The 14,356-nt window shown below is 35.7% G+C and overlaps 3 protein-coding genes across 3 annotated transcripts; 2 read left to right on the plus strand and 1 right to left on the minus strand.

Moving 5' to 3' along the window:
• Window positions 1-3,369: 3,369 nt before the first annotated feature.
• On the plus strand, window positions 3,370-13,098 carry LOC136816538 (uncharacterized; the record flags this gene model as incomplete). Its single annotated transcript, XM_067072879.1, is given in 4 exon segments — window positions 3,370-4,294; window positions 6,032-6,453; window positions 6,622-6,776; window positions 12,333-13,098. Coding segments are annotated over 4 exon segments (1,854 nt in total). The 5' UTR covers window positions 3,370-3,464.
• LOC136816549 (uncharacterized) lies at window positions 8,653-9,640 on the plus strand. The gene has a single exon (XM_067072891.1). The coding sequence runs from the start codon at window positions 8,750-8,752 to the stop codon at window positions 9,638-9,640; it is 891 nt and encodes a 296-aa protein (XP_066928992.1). The 5' UTR covers window positions 8,653-8,749.
• LOC136816550 (uncharacterized) lies at window positions 9,994-11,373 on the minus strand. The gene is made up of 2 exons (XM_067072892.1): window positions 11,245-11,373; window positions 9,994-10,881 (listed from the first exon to the last, which is right to left on the minus strand). The coding sequence occupies exons 1-2, from the start codon at window positions 11,256-11,258 to the stop codon at window positions 10,173-10,175; spliced, it is 723 nt and encodes a 240-aa protein (XP_066928993.1). The 5' UTR covers window positions 11,259-11,373; the 3' UTR covers window positions 9,994-10,172.
• Window positions 13,099-14,356: the final 1,258 nt, after the last annotated feature.

The following is a 14,356-nucleotide window of genomic DNA, read 5'->3' on the forward strand; positions in this document are numbered from 1 at the left end:
ACATCCAAAATAGTCCTTATAATATGGTCAGAACTATTAGATTTCGGGATCGTTGAAGATATGAACTTTTTCACTATCATGGTTAGCTTTCTGGTAGTTAGCAGTTGTAAGTATACATTTGCGAATCTATTTTCACGAGTATGCAGTTATAATAAACAAAGCCCAATCGATTCTGTTCAGTCAACCATCTACCGTACTTACCTATGTATAATAACAATCCAAAAGTTCCCTTAACAATGAAATCAATCTGATTGGTTGAATCTCAAAATTATGATGTAATTGACCTAAATGAACCAATCAGTGCTCAGAAAAAGCGTTTGTTTCTGTTTGTTTGTTACTGTAAGGGAAAGTTTGGATTATAATAGGTAAGTACGGTATTATTCGAACCTATGATTCAAATCGTTCTGTGATTCGAACTATACAGTGGTCCCCTCAACTGGAAAGTCTGATAAAATACTCTCCGTAATTCGATAAAAATTATTATGGTGAATGAGTGTTTTTGTAATCTAACCGCATTTCTTTCTTGTTTCAAAAAAGCATTCAAAGATTGTTACCACTGTCTACCAACAATTGTAACTTCTTCTGATCAGCGAAAACCATTCTCAAGCAATGACGATGGACAACTGAAGACTGAAGATTCGGACGACGGCAAAACGACCTCTGGTAGCGCAAGTGGCGGAGAAACGACCTCGGGTAGCGCAAGTGGCGGTGAAATTTCTTTAGACTTACAACGAGACAATATAATACAGATCTCTTCGTATAAATATGTTCAAAATCAGCTCCCCTCATCAGATGTAAACCGACATGGAACAGTAGTTTCAGCGAGAAAGAAATCGGAATTAGATTTGGAGAAGGATCATTCGGAAGAAAGTGGTTCTCAAGAACAAGAAGCAGAGATTATTGAAATTGATGACACTCAGTTTTCATCGGGTAAAGGCTCAGCAGCTAGTGGGTCAGGTTGGTCGGACTCCTATCACATCTCCATTTGAGGTGATTGAGAATGGTTTTCATAATGGTTTATGTCATTGCATGAGTTGATGATTAGCAAAAAGATATATCAAATAAACCCGCACTAATTTGGCATTTTGTTTTGCTCGTACCTAGAGCCACCCGCTAGACTTTCATTTTCTTGATTTAACTGGTGGACGTGATACAATTTGTGAGCGCCTTCCTAATCACAAAAAAGTGAAATAAGGGACTGGGGTCAAGTTTTTTCAAACCTCGCATCGATGAACCACGGTGATCTGGTGTTGGAAGTATGAAAAATCGGGGAAACTTTGACTCGTTTTTTTTTAATAACTCGAATTTTAATACGAAATAGACTAAAATCTAAAATTTCCGAAAACTATAATAAGGTTTCTTGTAACAGAGCACTTTCATTGTCTCAGATCCCTCAAAATCCCTAGAAATCCCCTCTTAGATCCCGCAAATCGGAATTCACATAATTCCGACTGTAAGTTTTTGTTGATTGATAAATTTGTCTACAAAAATTAAAATTTATCGATATTTTGAATCCGATAGCATATCACTGTGAACCCTAACAAAACTATATTCTCGCTATATTCACTGTACCTGTTTTGATCTTAGAGTTAGAGATGGAGCAAGAATTCCGCCCGCCTGCATTTTTTGTAACATGATGATGAATACACTTTTCTCGAGATGCATGGATTTATTGTTGTCCTCGTTTTCAAACAGATTTCATTGCTATAAAATTACATATTCTAAATGATAATTGTTTTGTTTACACCTCATGAGACATTTTGAATTTCAAGTACTTTTGTTCTAGAGTTAATGCTTTGCCTTTTGGGAATTTAAATTAGTTTAAATGTATAATTTCATAGCAATGAAATCTGTTTGAAAACGAGGACAACAATAAATTTATGCATCTCGAGAAGAGTGTATTCATAATATGATGAATTTTCTTACAATCTTGAAACCTATGTTTAGTGACGATACTGCCAGCCGTAGAAAGATGAAATGAACACAAAAACGTTTAGAATGGACGGAAATGGAGGAGATAGTGGGTTATACACACCCTGATAAATACCCAGATTGCTCACGGGAATCTCTGATCTGCACAAGCATTTTTTGTAACATAATGATGAATTTTTCTTATAATCTTGAAACCTATGTTTAGTTTAAACGATACTGCCAGCAGTAGAAAGATGAACCAGAGGAATGTAAAGAGATGGAAAAACAGCTTTTCTGATTACTCAAAATTCAACGATCACTTCTATTGAATATTCTATTGTAAAAACGTTGATTAGGTCATTAAATGAAAGTCCAGAAAAGACGGCTCGCCATACAAATCGGACGGTTTCTACATGATTTGGCGATAAAAATGAAAATTTGTTTTTCCTTTTTTGCCGATTACTAGTTCAAATTTTAAGAATAAGGAGCAATATTTTTACCAATGTATAACAAAAGAAATTCTTAACGCAATGATATTAAATTGGTTCTTGTAAAACTGTCAGAAGTCGAGTAAAATCAAGATGAAGTTATAATTTTCTCGAGCTCTAGCTTTCCATATTATGGTGCGGTCATGATGCGGTTATATCGGTAGAATCGCTAGGAAATTCTGTGCTTTTCGTATAGGAGAGGTGTACCCAAAATATAAGCCCTAAAAGTTTGCGCATAATCAGGCTTGAAACAAAAGAATTTTGTCACAACACGCTAATTATGCAGATTTTTTATAGCGACAACAAAAGAAACCTATTTACTCGACATAAACTCTCTTAAGGGCAAAAGACCTGGTATATGACGAGCCGTTTTCCACTGTTTTCAAGAAGCTGTTTTTCCATCCCTTTACATTCCTCTGGATGAACACACAGAAACGTTTAGAATGGACGAAAATGGAGGAGATGGTGGGTTCTACACACCCGGATAAATGTAAGATAACAAAAATGACGAAGACTGTTAGTTTTTTCGAGTTGAAAGTTTCCGAAAAATATTGATTTTCAAGAGAACAGAAAAACATGAAAATCGAGACTCTGAATTGGAGAAACTGAATTACTCGAGTCAAACTGCACCGGGCTAAAATACTTGGTTTCTTAAAATAGTAGGAGGCAAACCCTTAGGAGGACCCGTGACATCATTTATGCGACACATCATCCAAACCATCCATTTCAAAATATGAAGTTTTTAAAGGATTTTCACGAGAGAGGGGATTCTGCTCATTCTGCTAAAGGCCTAGGAAACTTTTTTAGGACCCAATATAGTCGATTCACCTATATCCAGGAAATTAACGGTAGGTAAAAAATGAATGTGGCTATATTTACCTATGGCGGGATATTACACAGCGCAATTGGAGCTGCTCACAAATCTCTATTTATTCTTTTTCCAAAATGGTAGATAAAGCAGCGAGCAAAACACTTTCGCTTTCATTCTGACCAGAATTTTTATAGATTTTCATTTTTCAGATTTTTCATCTCTCTTGATCTGTTTTTTTTTTTGTACAACTTGTCATGCGAAAACCTCGATACACGATCTTCCTTGGTTATGGAGAAGAAGCAGAAAGCTTATTGAAATTATTCGAGCAAGTGAAATGTCGCACAGGTATTAGCTCAAATATTCCGTTCATAAAACTTTTGTTGACATTTTTTGAGCGATCATTCAATGGCAATGATGAGATTGAAGCCTCTGAAGCTGCTCCAGATGACAATAGTTCAGTGCAAAACAATGATATTGATTTGAATGTTTCTAAAGGGATTTATGAGTATCCCAACTCAGACCAGCCGTCAAATATCTTGTCAGCAGAAAAATTAGAGGACAACATGAAAGATGTTGTGATGACAAAAGAAGTGACAGAAAAAAAATACCAACGAAAAAGCAGTCTAGAAAATAATGACACAAACAAATCGAATGATTCTTTAGAAACCATAGACATGTCTACTCTAAGAACATCGTCAAATCTAGATAAAATGGAAGAAAATTACTCAAACAATTCAGCTGTGCGCCTTTCCTCTTTTAAAGATTGTTGTCATAACAATCATGAAAGAGAAAGCACTATCATCAGCAGCGTCAGTAACAGTGCGCCATGTGGGCCTGTTGATGATACTTTCAATAATATGGACGATAGTATGGCATGCGCCGTTGCAAAAAGTATTTGCTGCACAAGATTTGATGAAATTACAAAAAACTCCAATGTAATTCAGGAACTTTCTGACCAAGTTGTGGCTGAAATTGTCAATGTCGATGAACCAGGACCTTCTTTCCCTCCAAAAATGATGAAAATTGATGAAATTAAGCTCTCAGATGGAATGGAAGATGATAAAGTTGATGAAGACTTGCTGAGGTAAATATTGAATTTGTTATTATGAGCTGTCTAAAGAAATATCTTTCAATAATTTTGTTTGAAAGAACTGTTAAGGAGAGAAAATTTCAAGCTTAGAAAATAACCTTGAAAAATCCCTAGGAAGAGTTTTACTGAATAAGTGCTGTATGCAATCAAGGATTTATTATACACTGGATATACAAGTAAGAGATTTTTGCCGATTTCTCGTGTACTAGCTATGTCTGCAGTAATGATTTTATTGTTCACTCTCCTTCCCTCATTAAATGATTTTTCGAAGGATTTTTATTGCATTTCTTATCGAAAATTCCCAAAAGAGACTTAAAACTTTCCTGTGAGAGTCAGATTCTTCCACTTAATTGATAATTATAAGTCGTTATGACGTTTCAAGCTGTGAGAAAGATGCAAAAGGCGTGTTGTGTATAGGAAATTCAATGTTGACACCGGAAATTTTCAAACTTCAACCTCAAAAAAACCACCTTGCCACCACGTGCCTCCAAAGGATTTTCATACCACAGTGGAGCCAAGACACTCAAGTCTTATGTATGTTAATTTCAGCTCTTCTGGGGACAGTCTTGGAAAGATATTTCCAATTGAAAATTTCGTGTCACTATAAGCATTTTGTCTGAATTTCTTGTCTAATGATGTTTTTCTCACATTAGATTTCACAAATGTATCCAGCTTGGAATGCTAGCCTTACTTTCAAACTTTTTTTCTGCAAATGTACAAAAAGAAAGAGCTAGAGAACTTTTTAAAAATTAGACTGATAAACATTTTTAGAAATCAGACATCTTTGAGCCGCCATGACAGTTGTCCTTTGCGGACAAAGCTAGAACATCAATTGTTTTCTGAAACAATGAAAATACAATGATCGCTCTCCATCGTTTTATGAGTCGTTTATCCAGTGTATAATAAATCTTTGATGCAATATACTTCAATTTAAGCTCCATGCAAAACTCCAAGCACCTTGGTCAGTTAAACTTTCCAAATATAGATATAAATTCCTTTAGGGTACCTTTTCAAGCCATTTCTTAAAATATATTTTGTATACAATGAGCTATATATTTTCACGCTTTAAAATCGTCTAATTTTCCACTTAATCCTTACTGAGATTAGCTATCTATGATCTTTTTTTTTCTTGCCATTATTTTGTTGTGATTTGTTTTGTGTAGAGTTATATCAGTATGTATGAGAATAGAGAACAGATGGATATCAAGGAGCCGCTCAGCATATATGGCAGTACGTAGTTGATGAGTTTAGATAAGGAAGAAATTCATTAGGCTACGTCATATCTTCCTTCGTTTCGAGCGTAAAACTCCTACTCTTCGGGCTATGAGCACTGCTCTTGTTTTGAATATTGAAATTCTCCAGATAAATCGCATGCGCACTGAGGTTTTAATGAAACAATAGAGAGTTTCGAAACCTAAGCCAATCAGCTGTGTTTTAAAAATTCTTTTATTTAAAATCTCTATTGATAAACATCTTTTGTGAATGTTGTCTATTATGTTTAAACCTATTAATAAGCAATTCCCGGTGGGGGTCACTAGTGGCCGCCTATAGCAGTGCCTATAGACCAAGAGTAAGGCCTAAAAGCCTGGATCTGTCTATTGTGTAGACTAGAAATTCATATGATGCTACCAATGCCATCCAATATGGATAGCAATTCTATGAATTTCTTCAAATATATATTGCTGATATAATGGTGCTTTGGGAGACTTGATTTTTATCTTTTCTACACAGGGAGCAAGAAAAGGAAGAGATCCCGCAAACTCCTTTGGATGTCATCAACAAATTCATGGAACACGTACAGAAAGAACTTGATTACTACCATGGTTTCATTTCGTCGGGTAGCAAGTTACGAGAGTTCTTAGAAGAATATCGAAAAGTTACAAACATGGTTTTTACCGTTCGAAGCTCGCGTTCTTATATCAAGAAAAGAGCAGCACTGAACTCAAATATTCTAGATGCAGCACATCAGACACTGGGTGAGAGTGACATTACAGAAGAGCGGGCGTTAGATGAAAACAATATGACCGAAGAGATGGACGAGGACACTTCATTAGATAAGACGGCTTCAAAAGATCGAACGAATAAAAAAGAACGTAAAAATTCATCTATCTCAAAACCTGAGGAATATACTGTTATGGACAGTATCATGACAGGTTTGTTTTTCTTCATCAACAGAATTCTGTTGTTCCCTGTTCATCATAAACCATTCCGTTTTGTAACGCTTTATTGAGGCTAAGAACAATGATGATATACTGGACAAAGGTTAATTTTCGTGATTGAAAAAGATTTGTGTTGACAGCTAATTCTTTTCTAATTTAAAGGTCCACTTCGCTGGGAATACGACTTCGGTATGCCGCCTATCCCATTCACTGGAACTCCCTTTTGTATCATCGGTAATACACATTACAAATGTTTTTATGCGTGTCCAGATTCAAGAACTTTACGGAAACGAAAATTAACGGAAGACGATCAAACGGTAAGGATTTTTGACAAAATGAGAGCATTAGAACGAAGCTTTTTTTATTCCTCGTTTACTGGTAGGTATAATGGTCTTCTAAAATACTGCTGAGTCTAAGAGTACTCTTAGGTGCCAAATAAACGAGGGGGTTCGAATAAACGGGGGGGGGGTTGAAAAATTTTTTCAAATTAAATAAACGGGGGGCCTAATTACCGGGGGGGGGGTTGGAAAATGGATTTTTAAAAACCCTTAACAAGGGTCAAAAAAGACTAAATTTAGGCTTTTTAGAGTAAAACAAGGAACTTTCCTTTTGGAAGCTGGGAATTTTTTCAAAATTTTATAAACGGGGGGTCCTAATAAGGTCCAGGGGGGGGGGGTCGGAAAAAAATCGAAAATTAACAAGCGGGGGGGGGGGGCGTTTATTTGGCACCTAAGAGTAAGCTTTTACATACATCAATGTGGTTGCTCGAAATTACTAGCCTTAGGGATCATCGTGATTATAACAGGCGGTCTTAGTATCATACCGTACTTACCATTGAGTTTGGATGGGAAATAAGCGGCTTCATTTCCCATCCAGGAGTCTCTAGTAGTATCGAGTATAGCCCTTCGGGCTTGGACGTCAATGGTATTTACGCATAACAATCTAAAATTTTCCTAAACAATCAAATGAAAACTTTTCCGCGAAAAAAATTAAATCTCCGAATTCGAGAGACGAACCGAGCTGACTTGCTTTGATCATAGTATAAGAAAGCCGCGGCTGGAATATGTACCGCATTGTCTTTTCAGTTAATTGCTGTTCCATCTCTGTCTCCGAGCTTTATAAGAACATCAAAATTGTCAGTTTATTATTGGTTGATAGTTTTTGAAATTTTTCTCTTTTTTCCTTCACAAAAGGTTTTTTTATTGCTAGATATCTTTGAATCCGTACCCAATAGAACACTTGAACTGATTTTGGACATATTTTAGGGGTATTTTGTGGAAACGATAGTTTTTCGCCAAAATTGAAATTATAAGAACTATATTCAAGTTGACAACTTTCCTGTTAGTTTGAATGATAAATTTTGAAGGTGCTGGCTTGAAATTTTCACAGAATTGTCTTGATGTACTATTTCATTGATTTCTAAAAAGATTTCACTGAAATACTGTGAAGGCATTTCGAGGCACTTTATAAATTTTTGAGTTCTTTCAGCCCAGCCATTTTGTGCTTGTTTAGATTTCTTATTGTTGATCTTTCCTGCGCAATGATTTTATAATGCAAGTGCATTATCAAGGGCATATCATTAATGTCTAAAACGCACTGAGAAGTAAGTATTAACGACAAACCAATAAAATTCACCATTAAAGATGCTATATTACTTATTTCTTGATCAACAAATAGTCATCAAATACGACAGAGATAGAACAACAGAAATTCAGATGTTATCATTCCAGCCGCGGCTTTCTTATACTATGCTTTGATTATCTCTTTTTTCAAAGCGGCTGTACCGGCAGCACTATCCGCATTTTTGTTATTTTGGCCCGTTTGATTGTTGAGACAGTCGAGGGGACTTTTTGATTTTCAGGGTAATAAAAAAAGTGAAAAGTCACAGTGAAGCATAAAAATAATAAAAGAAAACAACAAAACGAAGGAAGAACGAGTGGAGGCCCCACTCCCCGGCTTGAGTGCTAAATTAGCGACCTTAAGCAAAGTGGACGGGAGGTTCTAGTACGGGGTTAAGGGAGGTCGACGTCGACGTCGACGTAGCGGCCATGTAATTTGTTAAGCAAATAATCATAAACGCGCGGCAAAAAAAACATAAACAAACATGGCTTCTTATCGAGAAACAAGGGAGATGCTTCTTTTAGCTTTTGATGAAAATCTTATCTCTGATGAAGAATTCATAATCCTTTTCAATATTCACATAAGCAAAAATCCTGATTTTCAATATTGGTTGTACAATCCTTTTGATTTGCTGATAATTTCTGAAGCTGGGTGTTGGGCAGACTTTCGAATGTACAGAAATGATGTAATTTTGATGAAGAATATTTTGAACATTCCTGACATCATTCGATGTAAAAACAGATCAGTTTGTCCAGGAATAGAAGCTTTTTGTATTTTTTTGAGGAGATTCGCTTACCCATGCAGATATAGCGATATGATTTCATGTTTTGGTAGATCAGTTCCTGAATTGAGCATGATTTCAAATTACATAGTTGAACATATTTACAGTCAGTTTGGTGATAAACTTTCCGATTTTAACCAGCCTTGGTTAGCACCAGCAAAATTGCAAGAATATGCAGATGCTATTCATGCTAAAGGAGCAGCGCTTCAAAATTGTTGGGGATTTGTGGATGGAACAGTCCGACCAATCTGTAGGCCAGGAGAGCACCAAAGGGTTGTTTATAATGGACACAAAAGAGTTCATGCCTTAAAATTTCAAAGTGTGGTGGCACCTAATGGTTTGATTGCTAATCTATTTGGTCCAATGGAAGGAAGGAGACATGATTGTGCCTTATTGAATGCTTCTGGTCTGTTGCAAGACTTGCAAAATTTTTCAAATGATCCAGCTGGAAACCCCCTTTGCATTTATGGTGACCCAGCCTATCCTATTCGAGCCCACTTGATAGCACCATTTGGAGGAGCCCAATTAAATAATGCACAAAAAACATTCAATACATCAATGAGTACTTGTAGAATTGTCGTTGAGTGGGTATTTGGTGATATTATCAATTATTTTAAATTTATGGATTTTAAAAAAAATCTCAAAATAGGCCTCAGTCCTATTGGCAAAATGTATATTATTTGTGCTTTAATGCATAATGCAAGAAGTTGCTTGTATCCAAACACTACCTCAAATTACTTTGATGTTTCACCTCCAAGGGTTGAAGATTATTTTGCATGAATTATTAAAAAGAGACAATAAGATTTGACACCAATCAACATTTAGAAATCTTGTGAACTTTTTATTAGGATAAACAATAGGTATTTCTTATGATTTTAGCAAACCTTTTCTTTATGAAATTGATTGCAAAGAAAACAAGTAATCCTTTTAGACAGTCTTGTATCAGTTGCCCAAAATATTTTCTACACTTTGAAAGAGATTTGCATAGATGTACAAATAAATATATAACAAAAATATACGACCAGCGTATTCAAATAACAAAAGATTATCTAAATAAAACTCCACAAATACTTCATAAAAATATGTTTTTACTCCTATATATATGTACATAAGGTTAAAGAATTTTTCACTTTTCTAGGATCATAAGTTTGTAAATAGTCCATAAAGGCCCCATAAAACCAAAAAATAGTTTATCTTCTTTGAAACATAAGTTTGTAAATAGTCCATAAAACCAAAAGAATAGTTCATCTTCTTCGAAACATAAGTTTATAAATAGTCCATACCATAAAAACCAAAAGTTAATTTATTGTATTCAATTTGGTCCTTTTAGCCTTTCAAGCATTGACATGGTTAGCTGTTGGTTCTGTTCCATTTGATTGCTCATCAGCAATAACATATTGTTAAAATTGTTTTGGTCACTTTGAATTTTGGCTGCATCAAGTTCTAATCTTTTTTTCTGAAGATCTAATTCCTGCTCCTTAAATTTTGATTCGATATGAGCTTTTTCTCTCAGAAAACTAACGGTGTCGCTGCCAGAAGATCGAGACTTTTTCTTCTTGTTGTTATCATCGTCATCATCGTCTTGGTTACCAGTTTTTCGTTTTATAGTTTGGCATTGAGTCTCCATTGCCTTTTTCCTTATTTCTTCACCTTGAATTTTATCACGTTCTGCATCCTTGGCTTTTGTGTTGTTTTCAGCAATTTGGCGTGCAAACTCATCAATTTGCAAGCAAATCTCTTCCAATAAAACATCAGTTTCGGATTGTTCTGGATTTATTCCTGTTGCTGCTAACTCAGCTCGTTGAGTTGATCGAAATCGTGAGACAAGACCATTTGTTTTTTCTCGTACTGATCTAGCAGAAAGCTTGTTTTGGAAAAGGTCAGACTTGTTGAGATTGTTAGAAATCTGCTGCCATTTTTCACCTCTTTCTCTGGTTTTCTCTTTGAATTGATGAGGCTGACTGACCAGCACTTCTCGTAATAAGTGAACTTCTCTTTCATCGTTCCAAACAAGGGGCGAACTAAAAAAGGTAAAAGGGATTGACTTTGTTTAGAACGTGTTTAAAGCCTATCAAACTCAGGAAAAATTTGTAATCACAAATTGACATGCTATTAATTCTATAAATTTCCTCTTAAAACATCAGTTATTTTTATTTGCCTTTTTACGTAGGCTTTGAAAAAGTTTTAATACATTATAAAGTTTTTATACAAGTTTTATTACAAGATCTATAATCTTTGTAAACTTTGTAGATAAAGAAAAATATGTATAAAGAAATTTGACATTTCTGTGTATAAAACCACCAGCTTTTTTTATATAAAAACAAAATAAGTTCATATCTATGCATGGACAATAAGTTAAAGCAACTAGAATTAATAAAACTTACCTTTTAGTAGCCATATTTTGGGGATATTAACAGATTTGTGTGATGGGAAAATTACAGAAGTTCACGTCTTGATGAGTACACGATTTGGCTGTTTTGATGTTTCAGATTTCTCGGCGACGGCACATTTTCAGGGAATCCCCTTGAAAAACAGCGAGCGGAAGCAAGTTGTCATGACAACCGTGTTCTAGAACATTCCCGTCCACTTTGCTTAAGTTCGCTATTAAGAGGGCCAATTCTCGGGTTGATTGATATTATAACCAACCATGGTTGCCCAGGGGGGGGGGGGTACAAAGGCAGGGTACTAACCCATAGCCGGGTGGTGGTGTCTATTTTAGCATTTCAAAAAAGTTAGTACCTGGTACTACTTTAGGGGTGGGGGTGTGTATTTTTCACTCTTCAAGCAAGTACAGGCTACTATTTGGGTACTTTTTTCACAGAGTTTTGGTCCTTTTTCACAGAGTTTTGCTCCTTTTTCAATAAAAAAAGTAGTCTTTTGTAATATTTTGACTTTTTTCAAATATTATTTCTTTAATTGAGAAACTTTTTTTTACTCTTTTGAGAAATTTTTTTTGATTTTTGTGAAGACAAAACTTCCAAATGGTCAAGAAGCCTCTGACTTAATCAATGATAGTTTGTTTGAATTATCTGTCCATTTCAGTCAAAAACTAACATAGTACCCTCTCTTTTGGTCTAATCTGTAAAATATAAGATTTTAGGGGGTGGTGTCTCTATTTTTTACAGCAAAAATGAAGTAGTACCCGGTACTAAATATGGGTGGGTGGTACTAAAAAGAAATTGAGTGAAAAATCAAGTTAGTACCCTATGGGTTAGTACCCTGCCTCTGTACCCCCCCCCCTGGGTTGCCTCGCCTTTAGAACGACGGATTCTATCTAGCAATTTTATCGTTTTTAGATGGCATATTTCAAATCTAGCGGTATGTTTTACTTTCAATACGACGTTAGTGTGAAAAAACACACGGATCACGCATTTTAGATGGGAAATAATTGACTTCATTTCCCATCCAAGAGTTCCATCTCTAGCCTAAACTCAAAATATCATGTACTTTTACTATTTCGTTTTCATTATAGTTGGAAAACATGGTGAAAAAGCGAAGTCGGCGCTCCTTGAAGAGGGATTGTAAAGCCATGATGTGCATCAAGAGTATTGTCTGTTTTCCTGAACACACTGTCAAACACTCAATTCAAAAAGCCTCCTCCAAGAAGGCCTGTCGAAAATTGAAAGCAAGCGCGCTCAACCAGATAAGAGATGCATTTTTAAACGGAGAAGCGATCGGCCATCCAGCGTTTTGGTTGCATGTGCCATTACCTGAAGCTCACACTACGCATGATCTATTTCCTGAAAACGTGGAGGAGAGGTTGATAGAACAACCAACAGACAGTATGGATGCCATCACTCACATCTTGAGCGTGGCCGCACGTTACGGTAGTAAAGTACAAATGTCGAGTAAAGGTACGGATAACGTATTGGAAGTACACTTGAATCAGCCGTCGGCTTCTGGGGAGGAGACTTGCTAAGAGAAACATTGTTGGCATCAGTGCGTCTCGCACAAAAAAAATGACGGAAGTAACATGACGGAAACAAGTTGAATGTTTTAAGTTTCGAAGTATGGTATAAGTTAGTGTAATTTTCTAGTAGGAACAAGATCATTTCCCTCTCAAGGCATCTTTTATCATTTTCTCAGTTGGTCGACCGAAATTGGGCCAAACTTGGTAAGCAATTTTCGACGCCCACTATTAAAATCTTTGTAAAAATGACACGATCGAAGTGAGCACGCGCACAAAATTTTTTCTTTTGTGCTGAATAAAACTGCTCATTTTAAGGCGCAAAAAAGCATAGGTCGCCGAAATTATTAAACAGAGGCCTTTTTGCACCCATTCTCTATTGGCACCCCCTCCCAAAATAAATCGGCCTCTTGCGGGGGAGGCACGCTACTGGGTAAGTGGTTGTAACAGATCGATAATACGAGGGTGTAAACAGAACTATGTATTCATTCTGAACAGTAAATCTTCAGGGTATGATAATTAAATGATTGTATTACTGTGTACATTGGGCTGTTCCATTAAAAAAATATACAAGGGGTGGATGAACCTTTTCAAGTCAAAAAAAATCATTGAAAATGTGTGGATACCCCCTGGAAAATGGCAAAATTTGCAAAAATACCCTTGGAAAAATTCTGTTAACCTTAAAGTGAGGGTGGAGGAGGTAAAATCAGTCTTTTACCCCTGGAAATTTTCGAAATTTTTTTACCCCTTTGGAAAAATGAGAAAACACCCCCTCTCGGATTACCCTCTGGAAATGTTCGTCCACCCCCCCCCTGTATGGATATAAAATGGAATGACCCATTTGAACATATCAGAGATGAAATGAACCCGTTGACTCGGCTTTTTCATCTTCATTCAACAGATGAAAAGATGCCTAAATATTTATAGATCTGAAAAAATTAGAATTTTTATTCTGTAAATATATTTATTTCAAATATCAATATTTTATTATTCTAAAGATAAATGGTCCACGGATCCATGATAAGAATAATTTTGCTGTAGCTTTGGTATTATGGTGAGGGTTTTTATACAAAAGGTCAAATTTGATAGTCAAGTTTTCGTCGCTTATATTTTTGCAATGTGTATTTCTCTGTTAATACAAGAATCATACGGGACTGGCTTCTCAAAAGTAGAAAGGAATTTTGGAAATATTTTAGAAGTTTGTTTTGTATTCTTCTTCAAATTTCATTAAGTTTGTTTCTATTGGGTTTGAAAATAAGGAAGGCGTCGTGAAAGAAAAAAATCTCTGTATCCCTAATGAGTGACTGCGAAGAATTCTCTACGGCCTCTCAAAAGAAAGAATTTTTTCTTCTTTGTTCATTTTGGGGACTTGGTGTTTTTCCCTCCTCCTTTCAAAAAAAAACTCTAGGCCCTACTTATAAAATGATAATTTTCAATAATGTGAAATTGTAGAAGATGGCCTTCTAATTACTTTATTATGCTCGGGCTGTAAAGATTTTGGAAAAGAAGTTGACCGTGTAATTTTCCATGGCTGGGGAGTGACGAATTTTGATCACATTTTTATTTCATGGAAAAATACTCTGGGTGAA

This window comes from Clytia hemisphaerica, unplaced genomic scaffold, assembly GCF_902728285.1.
Source record: "Clytia hemisphaerica strain Z4C2 unplaced genomic scaffold, Clytia hemisphaerica genome assembly, whole genome shotgun sequence".
NCBI lineage: Eukaryota > Metazoa > Cnidaria > Hydrozoa > Leptothecata > Clytiidae > Clytia > Clytia hemisphaerica.

Excerpts from the sequence above, each read along its gene's own strand:
- LOC136816549 (XM_067072891.1), top strand. The coding sequence starts at position 8,750 with ATGTACAGAAATGATGTAATTTTGATGAAGAATATTTTGAACATTCCT.